Genomic DNA, 26625 nt, shown 5'->3' on the forward strand with positions numbered 1-26625 from the left:
AGGATAACTGAGTGCCTTTAGATGGGAGGAAACTGATTGTCCCCTTATACTGGGAGCAGAGTTTCTCAGGATACTGAAGCTATTGATATTTTGGATAATTCTTTGTTGTAGGGGACCGTCCTGTGCACTGTAGGATTTTTAACAGCATCCTTGGCCTCTACTTATTAGATGCCAGTAGTACCCTGCCCCCACCCCCAGCTGTGACAACAGAAATTGTCCTCAGACGTGGCAAAATGTCTCCAGGGCAAGGGGGAGGGGATTGGAGGGAGTGTAAAAGTGCCCCCCACCCTACCCTTGAGAACCACTGCACTAGATCAGTCATCAACTAATCATTATTCAAAGCTACAGACTGAAAAGCACTGTGATGGGCTATTAAAATAACAACTACAACAATATTAATATTTAGTGAGTGCTTACTATGTGCCAAGTAAGTTACTCATGATCCTATAGTCAATAGATACATTTTTTATGCCTCTTTACAGCTTCAAGACTGCTTGAGCACTTGTGTTCCTCACCTGGGAACTGCATTTGGGCCACTAATTACAAACGTAACAGACCTAAGACTTGGCACTTCTATTATAGAAGCAGCAAAAGACCAGGGAATAAACCCTATTCCCAGTTCTGTGTTGCTGCTTCCTAGCCAGGAACCTTTCTGGGCCCCCATTTCCCTCTTAGTAAAATGGAGAGTGTAAGAAAACAAAGTTCACCAACTCTGTGGCTGCAGCAGTGTCCAAAGGAGGAGGAGGGTGGCGATCAGATGAGGTCATGGGTGTGGCAGCATTTTATAAAATGCAGAACAGGAATCACAAACTCAGACGCCTGCAGAGGTCACGCAGGTGATGTAAATGAGTGGATTTATATTTATATTGGTTCGATTCAAGTACTTTGCTTGTTTTTAATATTGCATTCTTTTTCACTTTCTAAAGAAATATGTCCTTCTCCCCATCTTTCTTCAAACACACTGCCATCTTCAGGGATCTTTAATTTTCCCACTTCTTAATGGAAATATGGGTGCAAAAATTTTTTCATTTTCCTCTTTTTATAAAAACAACAGCCCGAACATGATGATAAATAACCACTAACACTCAGGTTCATTGTCTGGGAGCAATAGAGTGTGAAGGGAACTCTGGCAATGGGAGAGCTCATACCCCACCTGAAGGCATTGGCCACTTACTCAGCTCCATGAGGACAGGTAAGCCCAAAAGAGCCAAATCTTCCTATTTTTTTCAAGAGAAGGCAGAAATCTGGAGTTTTATGCAAAACTACCCCAGTTTTATAAACTGACTGCTAACTCAGTCTACTCTCAAGACAACAGTAAGAGCCATCCTTTTAAAATGTAAGTCAGATCATGTCATGGCTCCTGCAAAGGCCACAAGGCCCCAGGCCCCATAGGATCTATCCCCCTCCCTCAGGCTACCTTTACCTCTCAGAGCTTGCCAGGCAAGCTTCTGCCTCAGGCTGTTCCCTCTGCCTGACTGCTCATCCTGCATACCACGTGGCTCACTCCCTCACCTTCAAATCTTTGCTCAAAATTCACCTTCTCAATGAGACCTTCCCAGACCACTCTCTTTAAAACTACAAACCTCCCCCAAACATGACATTCCTAATTCCTCTTACCTTGCTCTTTTTTCCCTTTAGCACTATCACCTTGTGGCATACCATACCATTTACTTCTTTGTGATGCTTATTGTCTATCTTCCTTTACAGAGTATAAGCTCCAGAGATTTTATCTACTGCATATCCTATGAGCCCAGAATCATGCCTAGCACACAGTAGATGTTCAATAAATATTTGTTAAGTGAGTGAATAAACTCAATGTTTAAAAACACCTTGAGGGTGAATCAGAACATATCTAAGGTCAAATATAGTCCTTGAATCAGTAGCTCTCAAAAATGCTGTTGCATTTATATAAGGGGAGGGGGGAGTGTCTTGGGACACATCTACTCTCTAGGAGGTTCTGGGTAGGAGTTGCCCATAATCCTTTGGGGTGGGCATTTGAAGGGGTTCAAAGAACCCATACAGCAAAGTATAGGGACCTCCTCTTGGCCCCCAACATCAGCAGGGCTGGAAAAAGTTCAGACACCCCTTCATCCCATCTTTCACCCCAATTCAGGGTGCCCCAGTTTCCATCTCCTGAACGCTCACTCCCCACTCCCAAGGAAAAAGATATTGGAGTGGGGAGCAGAAAGATGTGCAATCTTCACCAACAGACATTTATTGAGCTCCTTATGGGTGCCAGGCACCAAAGAGGAGCGCACAGAGGTATTAGATAAGGTCCCGGCCCTCAAGGAGCTTCTTGATGACCAGGGGAAAGGAAAAGGGGGTGGGGAGAAGCTGGTGTCAATCACAGGCCTCTCTCCTCTCTTTGGTGGTCTCAGAAGTGGGCGGGCCCAGAAGGGGACAACTTGGACAAGTGTCCAAGACATATATGCACAGGCCACACATGTACAAGACACATGTGCAGAGCCCACCCAACTACAGAACCCATGTACAGGACATGAGAAATGTATGTGTCACACGCGGGCGGGATTCACATGCAGAGTCCATATGTGCATAGGCCACATGGGTGTAACACAGGAACTGCGTCTCCCCGAGCCAGGTTGGCTAGGTAGGGGGAGGGCTCCAAGCCCCAGCCAGCTAAGCTCCTCAGGGCTGCGGCTGGTACTGGCCCTCTGTGGCTGTGAAGAAGTCCTCCAGCACGCTGCGCAGGTAGTCAAAGGTGGGCCGGTCCTCCGGGAGCTCCTTCCAGCACAGCATCATAAGGTGGTACAACTCATCTGGACAGTTGTCAGGTCGTACCATGCGGTAGCCTTGCTCCAGATTCTGAATCACCTCAGGATTGGTCATCCCTAGAGGTTGATGGGAGAACTGACATCAAGGCTCCAGGCTTTGGAAGCCCACAGGCAGGGGTGATGGTCAAGATATTTGACAACTGGTATGGTGTGAACACCAATCCAAAGGGATCTTGGTCTTCATCAATGGTAAAGCTATACTCGCAGTACCTGCTAAATGTCAGTCGTGCCACTTGTAGTGTCTGCTATGGCTTAAACACTCAATAACGCACACATGTGGCTGTGAGACTTTGGGTGAGCCATGGCACCTCTCTGAGCCTCAGTTTCCTCATCTGGAAAATGGGATAACAGTAGCTCCTACCTCATAGAGATGTTATCAGGATTGAAAGAGAAAGTGTGTATATATAGCATTGAGGATGCTGCCTGGAAGAGGAGATGCAGCATAAAGAGTACCTGTAATGATGATTATTTGGTAGGGAAGGATGGAGTGGTCAGGGCCCAGGGCAGGATGGGGGCCCACAGCCAGGACAATGGGGAGGCTTCTCCAGCTTTCAGAACAGGCACACGAGATGCTGCATCAGGAATCCAGATGGACCCTGGACCCCAGCAAGGCAGACCCTGCATGGGGCAGAGAAGATTCACTAGGCCCCTCCATGACCCAGATGAAATCATCTTTGGGCCACTTCCCTCCCTTGGTGCTGACCCTGGCCCCCATAGTAGGCTCTTTGCATGTAGACCCCAAGAGGAGCTGCTCTGGAGAACTGCATGGGCACAGCAGAAATATAGCTTCCTGTTTCTAAATTACCCGTATGGCCTCTGGTTTCTCCTTCATTCTCCTGAGAAGAGACTATGACAGGCAGTCCCCAGAGCCTAACCCCTAGAGGGTCCTAGCAAAACAGAAGTTTTACTCCTACAAAGCTTCAGACTGGACCCTAGTCAATAGAGACCTGTCTTCCCCAGGCCTTTCCCCTGGGGGGCCTCTAGCTATGTGTCACTCAGATTTCAAAATCAGGACACTGAAGGACATAGGCCAGGGAACAAGGGTACAAACCTATTGGCTACACCCAGCCTAAATACAGCCCACAGCCCACAGACCTACTTTGGCTTGGCCCCTTATAGTGTTTTTTTTGGTTTTTTTTTTGTGTGTGTGTGTGTATTATTATTATTATTATTATTTTTGGCATGCGGGATCTTAGTTCCCCAACCAGGGATCGAACCCGTGCCCCCTGCATTGGGAGCATGGAATCTTAACTGCTGGACCACCAGGGATGTCCCCCCTTTTGGCATTTTTAAACAATCTGAATCATCACCAATATTTGGAAATGGGAAAATTTTCCTAAAACTCCAAGTTTTGGCTTCTCTTGAAAAAACAAAGATCTGTTTTTTGGGCCCCCATGTCTTAATAGCAACCATCTGCTAGAGCAGATGCAAGTTCACCCAGGTCCCCATTACTCCCCATAGTTTCCCTGACCCTGAAGCCATGTGTCAGTTGCCATTTATCATCATGCTTTCACTGCCTTTATTCTTCTAATAGAAAAATTCTCTAAGGGAGCAGTGTGAGCTCTTGGCAGGACAACGAGTGTGTTTCTAGCCCCAGCGCTGCCACTGGACTCTGTGATGGGGCAAGTCCAGGGCAGGGAAGGCCTGCATACCCTCACCTGATTCTAAGGTGTCTTTACCTTCCCAGGAGCAAAGTTCTGCGCACACTGATGGAGATGTGGGAAGCTTCTGCAAGTCCAACCACTGTGCTCCATGACCTCCTTACCCTGTCTTTGTATTCTATTTCCTTTCCCCAGAGTTTCCTAGCAAGTTCCTTCCAAAAAAAAATTTCATTCCTGTCTTGGCTGAATTCAAGAGTAAAGGACTGTCCAGGAGATAGAGGGAGGAATGGGAGAGGGTGGGAATTAGCTGTTTACACATCTCTCTCACTCTACATGGAAGGCTTCAGAGGGACGGGAAGTCAGTGTTTAGTGAACACCTACTATGAGTCAAGCTCTTTCACAAATAATCTTGTTTCTCATATCATGAAACTGAGGCTCAGAGAGGTAAAGTCACCTGCCCAAGTCACTTGCCCATAGTGATTAATAATAAAACCTAACACCCTTGAGTGCTTCGTATGGGTCAGGTACTGTTCTAACCTCACGTTTTACAACTGGAGAAAAAAGGAATGATCTGATCAAAGCCAAACAGAAAGCATCAGTGGCAGACCTGGTAATAAGAAGCAGGCCTCTTGCCTCCCAGGCCAGATCCTCTTCTACATATTAGGCTCCCTGTGTTAGAACTAAAGGAAAGAGCTGGGATTGTTGAGGGAAGAGAGATCCAGAGACAGAGATGGAAGCCAGGCCTGGGAGATGTGCACCTAATTGGGGATGTAAGAGTGCCACCCCTGAGATGATGGAGGAGAAGCAGCTAGAGAGTTTCAGATTCTTAGCCTGGGAAGAAGTAAGTGGAAAGACATGAATTTGCTGCCCTTCCCCATCACCCTTTCAGCTCCTGCCCTTGACCCTGACCTGGGTAAGGGATGCGGCCATGAGTGACAATCTCCGTCAGCAGGATCCCGAAAGACCACACGTCCGACTTGATGGTAAATGTCCCATAGTTAATGGCTTCTGGTGCTGTCCACTTAATGGGAAACTTGGCCCCTGGAGGGAGGAAGTGAGGTCACCTGGGTCTGCTTGGCCAGACCCTGCAGGCCCCAGTCTTCCCTCATATCCCATACCTACCCTCCCTGGCTGTGTACTCATTGTCCTCAATGAGGCGTGCTAGGCCAAAGTCTGCGATCTTGCAGCTCAGGGTGTCAGACACCAGGATGTTGGCGGCCCTCAAGTCACGGTGGATGTAATTCCGCTCTTCAATGAATGCCATGCCCTCTGCAATCTGCAGGCCAGGTACAGGTCAGCAGTCCTGGGCCAGACATCCTTATCCCACTGCCCTGTGCCCATGCCCAGCCCCTCCCCAGTCTCCTTACTTGGGCTGCCATGTCCAAGAGTTTGTTGATGGTCAGCTTGATGCCTGCGGAGGTCTTGAGAAAATCCACCAGGCTCCCTGTGGGCAGAAGCCAGAGTTGCTGACCCAAGTTGCCCCAGGGGAAAACCCCCAGACCCTTCTCCCCTAACTGGGAGTCTAGAAGCAGTGTCTGATGTGTGGAAAGGAAGAGTAAAAGCTGAAACAGGAGGAGTGTGTGTTCAGAGTGAGGATGCCCGGGATGTGTGATGCCCTTTTCCCGGGGACTAGGGGGCTACTTGCAGGGGTCTGCAAGCTTCTTGTCACCAGTGGGGTGGAGCCCAAACTCTTCAGCCAGTCATCCAAAGCCCTGCATGGTCCACATCTGTAGTTTCTTCTCTTCCCTCCACTCCTGCCTCTTTTACTCCACCCATCCTAGACAATTGAGAGATTTTCCACATAGACCCCTGGGTTCTCACCCCAAGGTCTCTTTGTCCCATGTCTCATACTAAAAATTCTTTTTGTTCATGGCCCAGCTAGACAATTCCTCTAGAAAGCCTCTCTAGATCCTACCAAGCATAATAAATTACATCATCATTTACCTTCCCCATGGTATACTGGAACTTTCCTATGGCACAAACTCTGGTTTTCCTAGTATGCATAACTGATAGCAGCAATCAATCAATGTTCCCAGCCCACAGTAAGCAGCAATAAATGTATGCTGAATGTAGTAAATGGAATATGGAAAGAGGTGTCCTGGAGGACTGAGAGACCACCTTTCTGGTAGCAGAGGGTAACTAGGAGAAGACCAGGGATGGGAGTGGCTAGAACAGAGCTAGTGACCGCTCGTCCTTCTCAAGAGATTAAAACCCTATGTGAAGATGACAACAACTTGAGTGTCTCCACTATGAGTGCTGAATTAGTCACTGAAGGCAAAGACCTCACCCAGAGGCAGCAAATATGTGGACATAAACTGCTATTCCTTCATTGTATCCATGGCAGATGTTGCTAATCAATCCCAGTGCTCACTTCCAAGGAACCTCAGAATCCTTCTCAACACAGAACTCCAAGCAACTACCAATTGAAGGTGGTCCACTATTTGCCATTTCCAGAATCCATTAGCCAATTAACAGCTTTTTTCCCTTCCTGAAAGAGGGACAGATCTTATACTCCCCAAGAATCAGAGCCAGATAACAACAAACTTACTAAGCTGTTACTATATGGCAGGCCCTATTCTAACTGCTCTATATGCATTAACTTTCATCCTCACAAAAACCCTATAAGGGGACTTCCCTGTGGTTAAGAATCCGCCTGCCAATGCAGGGGACACGGGTTCGAGCCCTGGTCTGGGAAGATCCCACATGCTGCAGAGCAACTAAGCCCATGTGTCACAACTACTGAGCCTGCACTCTAGAGCCTGTGAGCCACAACTACTGAAGCCCGTGTGCCACAGCTACTGAAGCCCACGCGCCTAGAGCCCATGCTCCGCAACAAGAGAAGCCACTGCAATGAGAAGCCCATGCGCCACAACGAAGAGTAGCCCCCGCTCGCCGCAAGTAGAGAAAGCCTGCAAGCAGCAACAATGACCCAACACAGCCAAAAATAAATTAAAAAAAAAAAAAAGACCCTGTAAGAAAGTTGCTATTGCATTATTATCACCATTTTACAGATGAGGAAACCATGGCAGAGGGAAGTGAAGTGACCAAGCCCAAGGCCACACAGTCCTGAAGCCAGGATTCTAACCCAGGCAGTCAGACTCTAGAGCCCTTAATGACTACTCTTATTTCTGGATAAGCCTGTTTAGATTTCTGCTGTTATTCTTGGGGGAACTGAGCATCAGAGGTGGCACAGCGACTTGGCCCAAAGCTGGGCCTAGAAATTCCTATTTACCTTCCTGGGGCTCTCAATCTGTCCGACAGTGGACCAAGGGAGGGGGAGGGGCTCACCCAGAACTGAAAAGGAGGGCTTTGGAGCACTCCCAAGGCTCAGGGGCAGAAGGGAGAGAGATGGGGCCAGGGACCTACTCATCTCCTGAGATCAAGCATCCTTAGATCAAGGTGGGGTTTGAAGAAGGCAAATAGGACTGACTGCAGGTTAGAGAAGAAGGGGGGGTGGGGGGGCGGTGAATGCTCTTCCGGAGCCTGCCACGTCAAGCTGGGCTCCCAGACAGGGCTCGAACAACACACCCTCTTCTCCACACGCCCTATAGTCGCCCCTGGAAGTGAGTCTTTGGGGGCTCAGGAAAATTCCTCTAAATAACCTCAGTGCTGAGCCAGGCCTATCTCCTCCGCCCTCCAGCAGGGGCAGAGGAGACGGCAGTGCCCCCCAGCGGCCGCGCACGGCGGCGGCGCCCACCATTCTCCATGTATTCCGTGATGATATAGATGGGCTCCTGGGTGACCACCGCGTAGAGCCGGACCAGCCGCTGGTGTTGCAGCTGCTTCATGAGGTTGGCCTCGGCCAGGAAGGCATCGGGGGACATGCTGCCCTGCTTCAGGCTCTTCACTGCCACCTTCGTGTGCCCGTTGTAGTACCCTGGGGCAGGGAGGGGTTGGGGGAGTCACTCGGAGCCCATGCCCCCAGAGCCAGGCAGCTGCCCCGAAACAGGGCACTGTCGTGGGACTCTCACGACCTCCGTAGACGCCTCTCCTCCCCGCAGTCCTGGAGGGCCTCACTCACCCATCCACACCTCTCCGAACTGGCCAGCCCCCAGACGCTCCACCAGCTTCAGCGTCTCCCTGGGAACCTCCCACTCATCCTCCCACCACGGCTTCTGGGGCTTCTGGGTCTGGCAGGGTCGGCTCAACCTCGTGCACAGCCCGTCCGAAGAATCTGTGAGGACAAGGGAGGAGGGTAAGGCTGTCAATAAGGCGGGACTGGGGGTGGGGACCCACGGGTGGGGGCCCACCCAGTCCCCACCTGGGGAAATGGACGGGCAGGGGAGGTGTGTGGAGCTGTCACCTGATCCCTGGGGCTCCAAGGTACCGCACCTCACCCGCTGCGGGGCAATGAAGGAGCATACTGAGAGATGGGTGGAGGGTACCCCGAGAGGAACTGGGGGCGGCAGGCTGTTAGGGCACAGGGGCTAACCCTAACCCTGCCGTGCTCACTCATGTAATGGCGGACCAGCTCATGCAAGCCAGGAAAAGTGATGCGGGGGGAGATGTAGAAGCCGCCTTTGTCCAGGTTACGGATCTTGTAATGTTTCACCACTTCTCCCTGGGTCTGGTCGAAGTCCCGGATGGACAGTGAAAACGATCCTGAAAAAAAGAAAGGATGAAGGAACGCAAAAGGGGGGGGCGGTGGCCTCCAGCGAATCGCACCTCCGCCGACGCGCCCCCCCCCGCCCCCGCCCCCCCCACATCCCACACCAACCCCGCGGGCTCCTCGCGCCCGGACCTCTTCTCGCTGCCCCAGCCCGAGGCCCCGCCCACAGCCCCCCGGCCAGCCCAGCCGCTCACCCGTGGTGCTTTCACTCTCTCGGATCAGGAAGGAGCCGTGCGTGTTCCCGGGCGCCAGGAGCTGCCTCTCCGCGTCCTTGCGGCTCAGGGTCTTGAAGAACCAGCTGCGCAAGGCAGAACCGAGGGCTTCTTTCGTCTGTTGGTCCGTTCTTCCTCCATCACCCTCCAGCATTCACACACCCCTAGCATCTCTCCTTTGCTCCGAGGTCCCTGGATCTACGCCCAGCAATCCCCCACGACGAGTCCCCACTCACGGTTCGGGTTCCAGGCTGTTCGCTCTGGCCACAAAGTTGAAGGGGATGTAACCTTCCTGGCCCGTGGTCACGGACTGCGCCTTCCACCACTCGCCGTTCCTGCGCGACAGCGGCGGTTAGCACGGTCTGCTCAGCCTTGGACTTGGCTGGAAACCCTCCCTCAGAGCCCCCAGTTAGGCCATGCCACCCCACCCTCCAGCTCAACACTCCGGAGCCTCCCATTTTGTCTTAAGGGCACCCACTGCAAGCCAGATCAGGGGCCGCAGGGGGGCTGCAGTACCGGAGATCCCTGCTCCCTCACACTCTACGGCAGGGCAAGGATGGATGGGGTGAAGAGGACACTCACTGCTCCAGGATACGTAGCTGTTCACCCTTCTCGAAGCCCAGGTCTCCATCGTGGGAAGGCTCATAGCTGTGCAGGGCGATAACCAGGTTGTCTGTAAAGACAGGGGGAGTCAGGGAGAACCTGCTTGGAATAGGCTGGGGGCACGAGTTCAGGAGTTACATGGTAGCCCGCACGACTGAGGGGGAAGGAGGAAGGACAGGTGGTGAGTAGGTGAGGAGGAGATGGAGGCTGACAGCCAAGGGTCCACAGGACTTATCTTCCAGGCCCTGCTGGTTGAAGTCACCTTGCAGTGGAGAAGCTGGGGGGTTGGAGCCCTCGTAGGTGACCAGTGGATCCCGCACTTCAGAGCCATTCCAGATGGACAGCTGTGGGGTGGGGAATGAGTGGAGTCAGAGAGCTGGAGGCTGGGTCAGACCCTGGCTTGCCTCCCCACTGCCCTGCTCTCCTTCACTTCAGCTTGGCTGGGTCTTATCACTGAATTTACCAACCACTTGCTGCGTGACCTTATGAGAACCCCTTTCCCTCTCCGGGGTTCTTTTCCTTTCTGTTGTAGGGGAGAGGGCTCGCTGTTATTTCAAGGACCTATAGTGGTGGTCCGTTTCTCTCTTCCGGGTTGTACACCCCACCCGACTCCCTCACCAAGCCCCCTGTCTTGCCTCTTACCATGGCCTTGCCATCCAGTGGGACTATGGGGTAATGGCAGTTCTCACATACATCGATGTTTTCCATCCAGTCATCTTCAGGGTTTGAGCTACAGCTACAGCCCATGGTCCCTGGGGGAATGGAGAGGGGGCTGAAAGGGCTCCCCCAAGATCTACCCCTGTAACATCAGACATGCTAAGGCCTAGCTCTGGGAACTTCCAGAAGGACCCGAGATTGTCAGCCCCCCAGCCCCCATTCACCAGCCACAGAAAAGCTGAAATGGGGTCCTAGCTCCCAGTAAAGTCACACATGCCCTCCTGCTGAGGCCTAGGCCCCGCCCTCCCACCTGGGCTGGGCAAACCGCCACAGGCACCTTTGTTAATCTAGTTGCCCACTTCCTGCCTCTCCCCACTCCCGCTCTCTCTGCCCATCCCCCAAGTTGGGGGACTACCTACTAGAGATCGCATACACTTCCCCAAGCCCTAGGGAAGACCTAAGTTTTGATCCTCCCCTACCAGAGGGGTGTGTGCGCCCCACCTCCTAATTACAATTCCCCTTTCCAGACGAGGAAGCTGAATAAGAGACCCTTTCTCCCGAATGTCAGCCATCAGGCCTCTGTTCCCCCAAAGCCCCCACACACAAAGTCTCCTTCAGAGGCTTCTTTCTGCTTCTCCCCAGCAGAAAACACTTCAGCGGCCCTCTTGGCCATAACTTTTACTTGTTTGCTTGCTTTAGCAGTGGAAACTTTTTGTCAGATGAAATCAAGCAGAACCTCATAGATAAAGCAGGTAAAAGTGGGGCTGTTCTGCCTGAAGCAGAGTGTGGTGCGACCTCACTCTGAAGCTCCTGGGAGTCCCTGCAGCACCTCCTCCCCCAGGGCTGCTCCTCAGGACCGCTTGGAAACAGTAGTCCTCAGGTAAAGTTTAATTTAATTTACCGTGCATTCAAGAACCTTTAATATCAGAATCAAATCCACCTCCTCAGTCTATTCTGCTACACACACACACACACACACACTCACACACACACATTCACACAGCCTGTGTTCTGAGCTAGTCTTCCCAAAAACCTCACGCTCTTTTCTTACAACGTGCCTTTGTTTATGTGGTTCGCCTGCCTTGGAATGCTTTTGCCCATCTGTTGAACTCTAACTCAACCTTCAAGCCTCAACTCAGATATCACCTTCCCTGTGAAGCCTTCCCAATGCCCAATGCTCTTTGCTTCTACAGCATTCCACTTAGACCACAATCATCAACTTAGGCACTGAGTGCCATGATTACACTAATTTATGTGTCAGTCCCCCTGCCTCTCCTACCCCCTTGATGAGATGGGGGATTTATCAAGAGCAGAAGCTGTGTTTTATTTGTCTGAATGTCCCAGCACCCGGAACTATTCTTGTTAATAAATGTTGACTGGTATGTGGAGGGTTGATGCACAGATTCTCCCATCTACAGAGGTCTTAGAAACCACCAAGTCTAACCTCTGATTTTAGATGAGCAAACAGAGGACCAGAAAGGCCTGCTTAAACTCACACAACTGTTTGGGGCAGGATAAAGCTAGAGTTGCTAATACATGCTGGGACCAAGTAGAAGTGGGGACCAGTGGTGCTTTTTTAGTTAGCAAGACTTAAGGTCCGGGGCTTCCCTGGTGGCTCAGTGGTTAAGAATCCACCTGCCAATGCAGGGGACACTGGTTCGATCCCTGGTCTGGGAAGATCCCACATGCCGTGGAGCAACTAAGCCCGTGCGCCACAACTACTGAGCCCGCGTGCCGCAACTACTGAAGCCTGTGTGCCTAGAGCCTGTGCTCCACAACGAGAGAAGCCACCGCCATGAGAAGCCCGCGCACCACAATGAAGAGTAGCCCCCACTCGCCGCAACTAAAGAAAGCCCGCATGCAGCAACAAGGACCCAACGCAGCCAAAAATAAATTAAAAAAAAAAAAGACTTAAGGACCTATGTCAATTATATCTTAATTAAAGAAAGAAAAAAAAGATTCAAGGATAAGCCCCGGAGTTATGTTCAAATTCTGGTTCTGATACTTACTGTGTCTCTTTGCTGAAATCATTCTTACCCAGCCTCACTTTGCCTTTTCTGTCAACTGGGGATCGTCATCCCTTTCTCATAAGCTTAGATGAATGTTGGCTTGATTTAGAGCTGAGAAAGACTTATACCAGTGTCCATTCTGCCCTACCAACCCCTGCTTTGGAGGGTGGGAGAATGGGGCTGGTAAATAATTCTCTTGGCTTTAAGCTCACGTTTCTTTTTTTTTTAATTTAAGTTTTATTTTATATTGGGGTATAGTTGATAAGCTTGTTTTTTTGTTGTTGTTTTTTTTTTAAATTTTTATTTATTTATTTATTTTTATTTTTGGCTGTGTTGGGTCTTCATTTCTGTGCGAGGGCTTTCTCCAGTCGCGGCAAGTGGGGGCCACTCTTCATGGCGGTGCGTGGGCCTCTCACTATCGTAGCCTTTCTTGTTGCGGAGCACAGGCTCCAGACGCGCAGGCTCAGTAGTTGTGGCTCACGGGCCCAGTTGCTCCGTGGCACGTGGGATCTTCCCAGACCAGGGCTCGAACCCGTGTCCCCTGCATTAGCAGGCAGATTCTCAACCACTGCGCCACCAGGGAAGCCCTAAGCTTATGTTTTTTAAACTGAGATAACTTATAACCTTTCATGGGTGCCGGAAGTCACGGGTGTGTACCTCCCAAAGCATGAGTGTTAAACACATAGTTAAACTTTATTCACGTAGTTAAACAGACATAGATCTATTACAAATAGAGGAAAATACAAAATGTACATGGAATTTTAAGCCAAATCAAGAGACTTTCAAGGAAAGGTGTACACGCATATACTCTTCCCCCTACTTTAGGAGTCCTGGGGAGACATTTGAGAAATCTTGCTCGGCTCTGTGGCTGCAAATGGCTTTTTTATTTTTTTGATTGCTAATTTTATTATGGCTAAGAACTGATCAGCAGCAAAAGCCTCCAGAAAAGAACTGATAACAACCTGGAACCAGCCTAAGATGAGCCGAGCTGTCTAGTAAGGTCCTGAGCAACCCATTGTTTGTGATGTTCAAATAGGCCTTGGAAAACCACAGGTTGGTTATATTACACAGAGAACACCAACATCAGATGAGGTGTCAACTTAGATCAGTAAGGTTCCTTCCAGGCTTGACATTCTCAGAGGCTTTGAAAAAGGGTAAGAGAAAGATGAGAAAAGTTTGGGGTTGAGAAAATGGGATGAACTGGGGTGCAGCAGTGAGGGGAGGCTGGTAGACAGGGCAGAAGGAACCTTCTGAAGGCTGAAGCTCGTAGGGCTAGAAACTGTACCTGTCCAGGCTGGGGTCACATGGGGAGGGAAAAGGGGCCACAAGGCCTTGGGCCAGGGGCCAGGAGAGCATGCAGGCAGAACCTATATCCTGGATAAATCTCGGCCTGCCAGAAAGGACTGGGGCCAGATATAAAAGAATGAAATATTGCCATTTGCAGCAACATGGATGGACCTAAGATTATCATACTGAGTGAAGTAAGCCAGACACAGAAGGACAAATATTATATGATATCACTTATATGTGGAATCTAAAAAATAATACAAATGAACTTACTTACAAAACAGAAACAGACTCACAGACATAGAAAACAAATTTATGGCTACCAAAGGGAAAAGCGGGGGTGGGGATAAATTAAGAGTATGGGATTAACAGATACACATCACTATATGTAAAATAGATAAACAATAAGGATTTACTGTATAGCACAGAAACAACAAGGATTTACTGTATAGCACAGGGAACTATGTTCAGTATCTTATAATAACCTATAATGGAAAAGAATCAGAAAGAAAAATGTATATATGCATAACTGAATCACTTTGCTATACACCTGAAACTAACAAAATATTGTAAATCAACTATACGTCAATTAAATAAATAAATAAATAAAAGGACTGGGGCCAGGAGCGAGAAAAAGTTAAGCTGTGTTAAATTAAGCCAAAAGGTACTCAGTAACTATGCTGGGTATCTGACCCCTAGTGTTTCCTCTGTGGCTTATTTAGTGCTCGTGGAGCCCTCCAGCTGCAGGTAGCAGGCCCTGCCCTATACAAAAGTGTGAGTTTTGGAGTATAGAGCCTGGCAGCAATCAGAAGACCCCAAGACCTGGCAATGCCAGAGGTTATTTTGGTGAGTGGCTCTCAGCCACTGGGAGCTACATGCTCCTATGAGGCCCGAGGATAATGTTGAAGGTTATTTCAATGTTTCAAAAATCTGAAGGGAAATGGTACTATGATTTGTTTCTCAGTATGACAAATTGCATTATCGTTTCTTCAATGCATACTTAAGTCTCTGATGAAAATTTGAACTAGAAAACAAGAAAATTAGTACCTAAATGAGGTCGTTCAGTCAGCAAAACCCTCAAAATCATGAGATCCATGGGGGAAGAGGGGAAAAGTACGACAGGGGAAGGGCAAAGGAGTCCTTGGAGGGAAGAGTTGAGAAGCACTCATGTAAGTCACCAGCCTCATTTTAAAGATGGAGAAGGTGGCGGATCAGAGAAGGTAAGTGATTTTCCCAATAGCACGTGAGGGCTCTTGGCAGAGGCGGGACTCCAATCAGGCCCCACTTCCTTTTTCAAGGTACTCTGCTCTATTCTTCCCTCCCTGGAGACTAAAGTGGGCAGGGAATCCTAAGAGGTCATGCAGACAATGGAGCAGGGAGGGAGGTCTGACAGAGTGGGGTCCACTCTCCATCAAGATGTGATCATTGTGCTGTTAACAAAGGCCTTTCTCTCTAAGGCAATTCTCCCTCTATCTGGAATGCATGTTTCTGAGTGTACATTTACCTGCTTGGTGAATACAAGTCTGCACATATTGAGGTATGTGAATCATTGAGCATCATGCTTATGTGTACATACCCGTGGGTATGTAGGAGCCCCTGTGTGCAGATGGATGTGCAACAAAATGGGGGCATGTATAGTTTGTGTGTGTCCCTATGTAATTGTGAGGTCATATATGCATGTATTTATTTGTACAAAATGTGGGTCCCATCCTAGTCTGATTCAACCAGGTTAATAAATGAGGTTGGCAAAAAGAAAATCAAAATTAAAGCTTATGGGCTTCCCTGGTGGTCCAGTGGTAAAGAATCCACCTTCCAATGCAGGGGATGTGGGTTGGATCCCTGGTCTGGGAACTAAGATCCCACATTCCGCAGGGCAACTAAGCCCGTGGGAGCAACTACTATGCTCGTGCACCTCAACTAGAGAGCCCACGTGCTGCAAACTACAGAGCCCACGCGCCCTGGAGCCTGCATGCCACAAATGGAGAGAGAAAACCCGCACACCACAACTAGAGAGAAGCTCACGCACCACAACTGGAGAAGCCCGCGCACCGCAACAAAAGATCCCACGTGCTGCAAGTAAGACCCAACGCAGCCAAAAAGATAAAGAAAATAAATAAATTAAAAAAAATTAAAGCTTAATATAAATTTCTCATAGAAAGAAAGGAAGGAAGGAAGGAAGGAAGAAGGAAGGAAAGAAAGAAAGAAAGAAAGAGAGAGAGAAAGAGAGAGAGAGAGAAAGAAGAAAGAAAGAAAGAAAGAAAGAAAGAAAGAAAGAAAGAAAGAAAGAAAGAAAGAAAGAAAGAAAGAAAGAAAGAAAGGAAGAAAGAAAGGAAGAAAGAAAGAAAGGTGGGAGGGAGGGAAGGAAGGAAGGAAGAAAGAAAAAGAAAGAGGAAACAGATCCAGAGAATCCCCAGGACTCTCAGAACCAGTAACAAAGGCAGATTCTGTGGTGAATGAAACGGGACATTCTCTTCTCCCAACTCAGGAATTCAAGGTCAATAGGTGGAATTTTGTAGATTCTAGACCTCCTCTGACTAGCGTCTGAAATGTTCTCGGTCAAACTCAAGATCTGTCCATGGTTCACAGAGCACTTTGTGCCAGTTATAAAGGGCCACCCCTCCCTGGGGTTTCAAACTTGGAGAGTGGAGTGAGAGCTAGATTTCAGGTACCATTCCTCTTGTCTCTTTGCACAGAGCCCAACACACAGAGTGGCCCTTCTCACTCTGTGTAGAATTGATCAAAAATCCCAGGCTGCGTGAAGCTCCTGGACTAGAGTTTCTGATCCCAGTGTTGTTTAGGAATCATATCACAATGAGCTCTGATTCTTGCCAACTTGTTCACTTTTATCAACTCCATAGACGTCTCGCCTGGCTGGGCCTAGAATGTGTTTTGTCCCCTTAAAAAAAAATGTAACACTTTTCCTCCCCTAAACTATAAACCGATTCATTTATTTTTTTATTTTATTTTATTTTTATAATGAGTCTCAGACTAGACTTTAAAACCTTTGAGTGTGTTTTTTTGGTTTTTTTTTTTTGGCTGTGTTGGGTCTTTGTTTCTGTGCGAGGGCTTTCTCTAGTTGCTGCAAGCGGGGGCCACTCTTCATCGCGGTGTGCGGGCCTCGCACTATCATGACCTCGTTTCTTGCGGAGCACAGGCTCCAGACGCGCAGGCTCAGTAGTTGTGGGTCACGGGCCTAGTTGCTCCGCGGCATGTGGGATCTTCCCAGACCAGGGCTCGAACCCGTGTCCCCCGCATTAGCAGGCAGATTCTCAACCACTGCACCACCAGGGAAGCCCCCGACTCATTTATTGAACATTCTGTCCAAAATGTGTGCCAGCTTCTTGCCTGGGTTTCTTGGGCTAACGCTTTATGTCAAGGGCAGGCAGGCTTTTCTACTGCAGACCACTGTTGTACTCTGGGCCACCCTGTGGCAAAATCTGTCAGGAATAATTTTAAACATTTTCTTGGCCTTTTTCTTTGGCCAAGATTTGGTTATTGGCAAAGTTGCATATGTTCAATGAATAGCCTTGGCCGTGGATGCCTGCACAGAACCCTCACCATGGTACTTGAGAATCAGTGTTGACAGGCATGGTAAATAATTTCTAGTGGGTAAAACAAGGATGTCTCCTGAATTCCCTCCTTTTTCGTGTGTTCCTCTTTGATATAATACCACTTTGGAATAAACTCTGTGAATTCACAGAGTTCACAAAAACAGAGAACAAAAAGATAAGCCTTCTCTTATATGCAAACAAGATGGATTTATTCTCACAAACTGGGAGTGGTTTAAACATAGAACTGATTCTGCTAGTTAGTTATTGCCATAAACAAGGGCTATAGAGCAATTATTCTAAAGCTGATATTTTTGATAGAGGCCCTCCAACTAGTAACTTGTATGTACCTAGTAATTTCTTTTATTGAGCCCCCTTCCTCATGTACCTCTGTCTGTATTTTGCATCATGGGGGTTTTATCAGGACGAAGCCTTACTTACAGTTTGGCAATCCACACCACTTTATTAAAGTTTCTGGAAGTCTGCAGGTCAGGGAGGCTCAGCTCATCATATCCATAACATAGTGAACCAAGTTCATTCTCAAGGCCTCTCAGTCACTCACTGACAGAGGGCCTTTGGGCAGGTTACTACACCTCTCTGAAACTCCCTCAGTTCCTTTATCTTCAAAATGGGAATAAAAAAGGGACCTGCGTCTAGGGCTGTTGTGAACATAATATGTGATATGTAGATGATCTCATATAATAAAGTACTTACCACGGTGCTTGGTACATAGTAAGGACTAAGTAAATGAAAATAGTTATTTGAGGCCTGCATGGGTATTTCATTACCCCAGCCTTAAATACATTCATTTTCCTTTCTGATTTTTGGCACTTCCAGGAACCACTTTTTCACCTTTAATATATTTACCTCAAATGGAAACTTCACTACCATAAATCGAAAACCAGAACACAACATTGTAAATCAACTATACTTCAATTAAAAAAAAAAAAAAAGGAAAACCAGTATCACCAGCCATAAATAGAAATCTGTATATATTAAAATAAACACATACTATAATACCTAAATTCACATTTGTAAATGTTCATTCATTATCCCCCTAAAATCACTCACCCGCATCAATGATGCACAGGCCATGTCTGGGGAAATGCCACACTGTGAGACAGAACTCTGGGCTTAGGCCTCTGTTGGTAAGTTAGAGGAGACATGACTTTCTTCCTACATGGCCAGCCTATTGACAAAAATTTAATGGGTATGTCTTATGTGCCAGGCTCTGATCTAGAGCTGGGGACACAGAGGTGAGCAGTCAGAGAGGTTCCCGTCCACTTGGCCCTGCCTGCTGTGTTAGAGGTGGGTGCCCCTCTGGCGGGTCACTCCATTTTCACAGGAGGCAGTAAGGCCTGTCTTCAGCTCACTGATCGGTAAAGTCTGTGACCCTGACAAACTGACAACACAAAACAGCAGTATTTGCCAGGAAGTAGCATCTCAAAATCACCACCATTACCCATTAACCAAGTTAACGACATTTAGCTAAAACCGCTAAAAAGATGAGGTAGATCTCCATGTGTTGACATGGAAAGACGTCCCAGATATAACACGGCAAGCAAGTTACAGAACAGAATGTAGAGTTTAAGTCTATTTGCATTTAAATATGGATATATAGGGGATTCTTTTAAGCCAGGCTCTGTGCTAAGCCTTCATTTGCATGACTTCATGTAATGCTGATAATAATCCTATGAAGTAAGTGCTATTATTACCCCCATTTTACAGATGCAAAAATTGAGGCCCAAATGGGGTAAAGGTATTTGTCTGAGGCCTCATAACAAACAAATAAGTGGTGGAGAGGCGAGCTGAACCTCCGTCTACCTGCCTCCAGAGATTAGGCTCTTAACCAGTTTGCTTTCCGGCGGCCACACAGGAAAATCTGGAAGGACGTGCACCAAATTGTCCACAATGAGCATAGCCCAGGAGTGAGATTGGAGGGAGCTGTATTTCTTATATGTCTTTGTATGTCTCTGTACTGTTTAAATTTTTAAAAACAACCATGTGCTAATTTTGTAGTTGAAAAACAAAAAACAACAAAGCCCCCACGAACGCAAAAACTCTGCTAAGAGACACAAGCATTTGAGGAGAATCAACTGTACAGCTTGCCCTTCCACTCCTCTCCTTGTCTCAAGAGGTGTAGGCATGGAATAGGGGATATAGGAAAAAGGTTCCGCGACCACAGAAGTCTGAAAAACACTGGGTTAGACAAAGTCAAACAGCCACCTTCGCTGGGGAGACTTTCAGAGCTTCAACAAGCTAATGCTGATGGTGAAGTTAATGTGGGACATTTTGTAGCTTAGGCCATGTTGATTTGGCCTCAGACCGTTTTCTTCCCAGGTGCCTCATGGGACTAGCGTTCTTTAGAACTAACATTGGAAATGCAGCTCCAGGTGCTTTCAAACCAACACCTGGATGGTATCTTTGTCCCACCTGCCCCCATCCCACCCACATACTCAACTCCCCTCAGCATCGCTTTCACTACGTTGAGCTTGGCCTTGAAGCCATCAGCTTGTGGGTGTGTGGATGGATTTGTAAGATCCAGTGTATGATGTATCTGCGCTCCCTACCTCTGCCTCTGAACATACATGCACACGTACATTTTCCAATGATGATACGGATGGTGTTTTGGCTAGGGAGGGAGGGTTCATGTGTGTGTCTGTGTGAAGCTGTGTGTGGGACCCTACTCTAAGACAGACCCTGTGGCCCAATCTAGAGTTCTCTCACCCACTAGTACACACAGGAAACAAGCTCATTTGCAAAGCCACACCACAAGTGTGAGGGAATGGGTGGCTCACTGGCCTGCCCAAGGTGCTGAGTAGGAGTAATTCTGGTGCAGACATCCCCCCCACCCTTTGGTGCACAATTTGCAGGAGAAGGGGGTGCCTAACCTCTGTTAAGCACCTACTGCATGCCAGGTACTGCCCAGGGCACATCACAGCCATTATTTTCTCTTTGATTCCCCACAGGCACTCTGTAAGGAGGGATTTATTATTGTCTCTTTACCAATAAGTAAACTGGAGTTCGGAGAAATGAAGCCATTTGTTCAAGGAAATGGCAGAACTGGAACTGTGCCTGCGTCCGCCTGGCTCTGAAATGCATGTCCCTCACGCTACACCAAACCCACTGGCTCTCTTGTGTTTGGTCTTGCCCTGAGGCCTCTGCCCTCCTGGGACCCAAGAAACAACCCAGGGACAGCGACCTTGGCTTCATGTCCTAGGTACTCTGCAGAATGGGCCTTTATCCTTCTCAGAACTACCTTGACTCTTCCAGGAAGCCTTCCGGATCACCTAAGGGAAGCCTTCTCCCGTCCTCTGAACCCTCCGCCTATTCTCTTGCTCCATCACTTGGCCCTTTTTCCCTTAGAGAAGAATCTCTGTCCCTGAGCCCCGAGGGCGAGGGACCCTGAGTCATCTATCAGCACAGGCTGGGTGGGAGAGGGGACGGCTTATGCCGGTCCAGAGTCTGGATGAGGGTAGGGAGACCCAGCATGTTTTTCAGGCCCCACAAGAGGCTGCAGGCCTTGGAGCTGGGGACAAAAGAGAAGTTGGGACATGATGACTCAGTGGAAACTGTGTTTCAAGAAAAACTCCAAAGGCGGAGAGGGAGGCAGGGGAAACCTGCAAAGTGTGGCTCAGGTGGGGATTTGCCCCATAAACAGCAGGCTGAGAGCTAGAAAGTGAGGGGGTGGGCAGGGAGCTGACTCTGCTTCCCTGGGCCTCCACCTTCCTGGGGTTTGAAGCAGGAATCAGCAGGACCCACTAGCCCTACACATACAGCAGCATTGGGAGGGGGGCTAGAGCGGGAGGGAGCAAAGGGAAGAGGGGAGGACTTCCTGCGGACACGATGGCAACTTTCCAGATGGAAGTCCACGCGGTCCTTGCCCAGGGCCAACTACACCCCTGTCCGGGATAAAAATAGCCCTTCCTCTTCCCGTCTCCCATCATTCTCTCACCCCCCAACTTCCCAGAGTCCGGTCAGATACTTCCACCCGGGAGGCCCCATGCCAGACGATAAATATCCCTTCACATGCCCATCCGTTCCCAAAGGAAGACTCCTCCTTCTCTCAAAAAATGTTGGTCACTGAGGCTAAAATCACTTCTCATGTGTCCATCTGGATGCTCTAGGTGACTCCTCTCTCTCTCTCAGGGGAGTCTTGTCATTGGGGTCTGCCCCAGCAACCGGAAGGATTCTTGGGACCCCTGACTCAAGCCTGCCCATCACCTTGCTCCATAGGGGGGTTGTGTCACACCCTAGGCCATCACCCTCTCTCAGGGCCATCACCCTCTCTGCCTCTGCCTTGCTGACGGACTGCAGGGAGGGAGTGCTTTGCCCCAGTCTGGGCCTCAGGAGGCTCATCCATCATGGGATGAGGGACTGGATTTAGGGATTTCTGAAGGCCTTTTTAGTACCTGACAGTCCACGTGCCAGATCCCCCCCAAAAAAATGCTCCCAGTGAGGTGGGGCCTGATGGCAGGCAGTGTGACAGAGGCAAGAGGTAACAACTACGCAGGAAAGAGGTGATCCAGCTGTTCTGCCTGTCTTCCACCTGACCTCCAGCCAGGTTTTTCTGTCCCCCAGCCTGAAGGGCTGCTGCATACCTGGGGAGCCTGGCCCCAGGCCCAGCTGCAGCCCTCTGCTATCAGGCCCCCCCACCACAGCCCCTAGACCCCTGTTCCCAGTACTCCTTACCTGCCCAGCCCAGGAGCCCTCTGGCCCCATTCACATGGTCTTGCTGGCCTAGCCTGGCTGCCCAGACACAGCTTCGGCTCCCCTCTCCGTCGTAGCCACTGCGTGTCTCCCCGCGCCCACGTCCCACCCTGACTTCCTGCCGCCTCCTGAGGGCCCCAGCAGCCCAACCACAAGCCTCCAGCACCCCAAGCTTCCTGCTGCCATAGCCCCCCGCCTCTCAGCCCTCAGGGGTCCTATATGTCTCCAATCCAGGCCCTACTCACCCTGAGGGTGGCACTTGGAGGTGAGGGAGGATATTTGATAGAACTTCCCCCCGCCCTCCCAGGGTGCACCTGGACAAGAGATTCAAGGGCAGCCTTGAAACCCCACTGAGCGGGAGGCAAACAGACGCCCACTCAGCTTTCAGGGAAGGGCAAGTAGCACTGCTGTCACAGTCTGAGAGCAGGGTGACCCTTTCATTACAGTCGGAGGGCAAAACTAACATCACTTCAGAGTCTGAGGAGAGGACAGCATCCCTGTAACATCACTGGAGAGCAGACACCCGTGTTCCAGTCAGATAGATACCGGGCTCACACAGCTGCTAGACACAGCAGCGGAACAACAGCTGTGCCATCTCAGGGCTCAGGACGATAGTTTATTATACGCAGAGGGTAGGCTAACACCCCTCTTACGGACAGAACACTGGACAACAGGCTGTTTAAGAAAGCAGGCAGGACAACCTCTTGTCTTTAAGGGGGCAGAGTAACAGCCTCTGTTGGGGGCAGAGGGCAGGACAACCCCCCCTAATTATGGCTGGAGAGTAGGGCAACCCTTCTAACCAGGTAGAGGCGAGACCACAGCTCCTGTCAGAGGCACAGGGCCTGACACCACCTCCTGCAACAGGTGGGAGACAGAACAGACACTCCGGCCCAGGCACCCAGGTGCAGGCAGCAGACTGGCCGCGCCTTCCGTTATAGGCAGGAGGCTGGGACCTTGTCACAGCAGCAAGCAGGCCAACAATCTCCCTTTCCTCAGGGGCCAGGCTGAGGGTGACACCCGTCAGAGGCTGAGGGCCAGGTCACCAGCGTTATGAGGAGCTCTAGGTGGCCTCTCTCAGGCCCAAGAGCTGGGCCTTGATCCCACCCGGCGGAAAGCATAAATATGTTGCCACCGCCTGAGCCTGCCCTGGGGGAGCGGGCTGGGGGAGGGGAGCCCACAGAGCATTGTTGGGGTTTGCGAGGTGGAAGCCGAGGCTGTGTGAACCTCAGCTGCGCGGAGGGAAGGGGGAGACAGGAAATGGGTGGGGGGAAGAGGAAGCCTGAGCTGGAAACTCAGACAAAGAGGGTAACGCAGAAACAAAAGCCGAGAAATACAAAAAACAAAAAAACAAAAACCTACCGAATGACACAGAGCCCAGGGTCCCAGCTGCGGGCCCCAGCTCCCGTTGCTGTGAACCTGAGCACTTCACAGTTCGTCTCTGGGCCTCAGCACAACAGCAAGAACACCACTGGGGCTGGTAATAATACATAATAATGCACATTTATTGAGGGCTTACAGTGCATTATTTCACTTCAGATGTATCCAACTACTTGTGGAGTGAGAATTAGCATTTCCATTTTAAAGATAAAGAAACAGATGCAGGGGTTAAGGGACCTCCTCAGAGTCTAATATCAATAGAAATCAGTGGTGGAGCTGGCATTGAACCCAGGTCTACCAGATCCTGCGTTCTTCAGCTGCCCATTTACCTAAGTCACCTTCCATGGGGGTGATTTAGAATTTTAAGTTCTTTTCCAGTTCTGATCTTGATAAGATAGAGCAACAGAAGTGGAGCTGTGGGGAAGACGGGGATCCATCTGTCCATCTCCACCCCCAAGGCCAGCCTTCTCTCCGGCAGTAGAATCCCTGGTCCCAGCAACAAGTGACATACAGCCACCTTGGGACTGAATAAATGACTGCAGAGACCTTGATGGGAAGCAGAGGTTTATTGAGGAGCCTGGGAGTCTGTGAACTCCTCCCCTTCCTCCACACCGTCCCCCCTCCCCCATCTGGGGCAGCAGGGGCAACAGGATGCAGGGGCTTTAAGCTCCCAGAGCTCTGAGCATCTCCCGGACTCTCCCCCCGCCGCTCTCCAGGTGCTGGCTCCTCTGGGGCACCCCTCCTTTCCTTCTTCCCAGCTGGGCTGGGGAATGGGTAGCGGGTGGCGAGGCAGGCACGCGGGTGCCCCTCAGCAGAGGGTGAAGCGCCGGGCGCTGATGTTCATGCGCGTGAGGCCCAGGTGCCGCAGTGGCGGGGCCAGGGCCAGGCCGGCTCCCGGCTCCAGCTCCAGCTCCATCTCGGCCTCGTTCAGCAGCTCTTGGTGCAGGTGACAGACTTGGTCCACCTTCAGCCGGTGCAGCTGGGCCCGCAGCCGAAGCAGCTGCCCTGCCAGCTGCCGGTCCTGTGCCTGCATCTCCCGCTGCGGCCGAGAGGGGGCTTGAGCCTGCTGAACCTCCCATTTTTCCCTCCTGGTCAACACCCTGGGTCTCTGCACTGGCTATGTCCTCCCCACACCCTCACACCCCAGCTCTATCCATCCCATCTCATAGATCTTGCTCAAAACCAAGCTAAACAAATACAGGTACCTGGGGCCCAATCCTAGATCAACTAAATGGAATCTCCAATTTGGAGGCTGGACATTTTTATATTTGCACATATTGGATTGAACCACCTATTCAACACTGGCCTCTTGTACAGCGTGGTCAGTACCTCCTTTGTATCTTTGGGGTATAGCAATTCCCAGAGTATGGGAGGCCATGCCTTCCCCAGCTATAACGGGTTGTCCCACAAGGGCAGACTCTGTCCCCTGAGCCACAGGACCACAAGGTCAGTAGATTGGATGGACTCCTTCTTCAGCAAGGCTCCCTGAATAAAACACTGGACAAGTCCATTCCTGGCTCCTCAGCCCTGGGACAAAGCCACAGAAGTGGGCATTTGCTAGAGACAGGGTCATTCTCATCCCCTCCCCATACCCAGTGTCTTGGGCCCTAAGGACTGCCCTCAAGGCCCTCTGCAAGGCTGCCCTCCCCACCAGACTCACCAGCTCCCGTCGGAGCCACTCAAGGGCAGAGTCCATTGAGTCGAAGCCGCAAATGGTCCCAGGTCCCCCGGGCTCGGGTCTGGCTTGGGCCCTGCGCCAGGCCTGGCTCTGGACCTGGGCCGTCCACTCCACATATGAGGGCCGCCGTGTCTGCAGCTGCAGCTTGGCCGTCAGCGCCTTTACAGAGTCCAGGCTCTCTTCTTCTTCATCCTCCTCATCTTCTTCACCCACTGCCTGGAATTTCAGTGGCTCCAGGGACATGGTTGGGGATGAGGGACAGGGCAAATCTGCAGCTCTGGGATTAGGGAGAGGCTGGCAATATTACCCAGGAAGAGGTGGCAGAAGCTGAGGGTGAAAGAAACGTGCAGGGAGTGTGCGCTGGTGAATGTTCAAGGTGGGTCAGGGAGGCTTGAGTGTGTCAGAGTGGGTAGGTAGGTGAGTGTGGGAGGCTGAGTGTGCAAGGGCTGGGATTTTCCTGCACTGCTAACCCGAGAGCCACGTGATGCCTGTTCGGGTGGGGGCAGGAGAAGCCCTGCTCCTCTGGCCCCTTGGATAAAATTTATTGTCTTTGCCCAGAAGGAGACACCCAGTTCCCAGAAAGGAAGTTGCTCCAGGATAAGAAAAGCATCATCCACACCAGAGTCTTGGCCCTCTTCCCAAGACCCAAGTTAAGGGATTGGGGAGGGGATAGGAGGCTGACAAGCTGCCCCCTGTCCTCACTCGTGATGCTGGCCCTTCAGCAAAGGAATAGGGTCCAGATCCCTGGCTCAGGAGTCAGGAGAACTGGGTTCTGGTGCTAGATCTGTGGGAGGGACCTTGGACAAGTCACTGACTCTCTGTTGGGACAGATCAATGATTTCGAGCTATATTCTGAGGAACTTTTGGTTCCCTTGGAAATCCCTCAAGGACTATGTGCAGGGTAAGGGCACAGCTGTGGATGGGCTCCTAGACCTTCCTCTCCCTGCCCCGCCCAGGGCTTCAACCAGAACAGTTCCCTTTTTAAAACTTTGTATTGAAATATAACACACACAGAAAAATTTACATGTCGTAAATACGTGGCTTGATGAATTCTCCCAAACTGAACACACTTATGTAAGTGGTACCTAGATCAAGCAAAGGAGTATTACTATCTTCCAGGAAGCCTCTTTTGTGCTCCTGGCCTATCACAACTCTCCTAAGGGTAATGTAACCAAGCATAGGGCTCGCCCATGTGCCTGCAGTACAAAAAGCCAAGCTCTGACAGGGTGTTTGCAGCAAAGTAAGGGTTTATTGCAGGGAGCCAAGCAGGGGAGTAAGAGCCAAGCCTCAGCTCCACTCCAACTTGGTCTTTGAATGTTGGGGGTTTTTTTTAAAAAAGGGGAAGACAAAAAAATTTTAAATAAATAAAAAATAAAGTAAAAAAATAAAAAAGGGGAAGAACCGGACTTCCCTGGTGGTCCAGTGGTTAAGACTCCACATTTCCACTGCAGCAGGCACAGGTTCAATCCCTGGTGGGGGAAGTTCTGCATGCCATGTGGTGTGACCAAAAAAAAAAAACCAAAAACAAACAAAAAAAAAAAC

At 50.0% G+C, this 26625-nt stretch overlaps 2 protein-coding genes across 4 annotated transcripts; both read right to left on the reverse strand.

Annotated features, from left to right (window-relative positions):
• Nucleotides 1-126: 126 nt before the first annotated feature.
• On the reverse strand, nucleotides 127-22093 carry LCK (LCK proto-oncogene, Src family tyrosine kinase). 3 transcript variants are annotated; one of them, XM_082411419.1, is made up of 13 exons: nucleotides 22011-22093; nucleotides 10460-10569; nucleotides 10080-10161; nucleotides 9797-9887; nucleotides 9451-9549; nucleotides 9197-9300; nucleotides 8846-8995; nucleotides 8415-8567; nucleotides 8091-8270; nucleotides 5761-5837; nucleotides 5516-5669; nucleotides 5303-5434; nucleotides 127-2849 (listed from the first exon to the last, which is right to left on the reverse strand). In XM_082411419.1, exons 2-13 carry the CDS (start codon nucleotides 10562-10564, stop codon nucleotides 2647-2649), a joined length of 1530 nt encoding a protein of 509 aa, XP_082267545.1. In that variant the 5' UTR covers nucleotides 10565-10569; nucleotides 22011-22093; the 3' UTR covers nucleotides 127-2646. The 3 variants fall into 3 exon arrangements, with proteins under 3 accessions (XP_082267545.1, XP_082267547.1, XP_082267546.1); XM_082411421.1 differs by lacking the exon at nucleotides 22011-22093 and adding an exon at nucleotides 10976-11179; XM_082411420.1 differs by lacking the exon at nucleotides 22011-22093 and adding an exon at nucleotides 10894-11179.
• A 1863-nt stretch (nucleotides 22094-23956) lies between these two features.
• On the reverse strand, nucleotides 23957-25623 carry FAM167B (family with sequence similarity 167 member B). Its single transcript, XM_082412105.1, has 2 exons — nucleotides 25066-25623; nucleotides 23957-24444 (listed from the first exon to the last, which is right to left on the reverse strand). Exons 1-2 carry the CDS (start codon nucleotides 25324-25326, stop codon nucleotides 24214-24216), a joined length of 492 nt encoding a protein of 163 aa, XP_082268231.1. The 5' UTR covers nucleotides 25327-25623; the 3' UTR covers nucleotides 23957-24213.
• Nucleotides 25624-26625: the final 1002 nt, after the last annotated feature.

The sequence above is a fragment of the Balaenoptera physalus genome (genome assembly GCF_965194825.1).
Source record: "Balaenoptera physalus genome assembly, chromosome: 1".
In the NCBI taxonomy this organism is placed as follows: domain Eukaryota; kingdom Metazoa; phylum Chordata; class Mammalia; order Artiodactyla; family Balaenopteridae; genus Balaenoptera; species Balaenoptera physalus.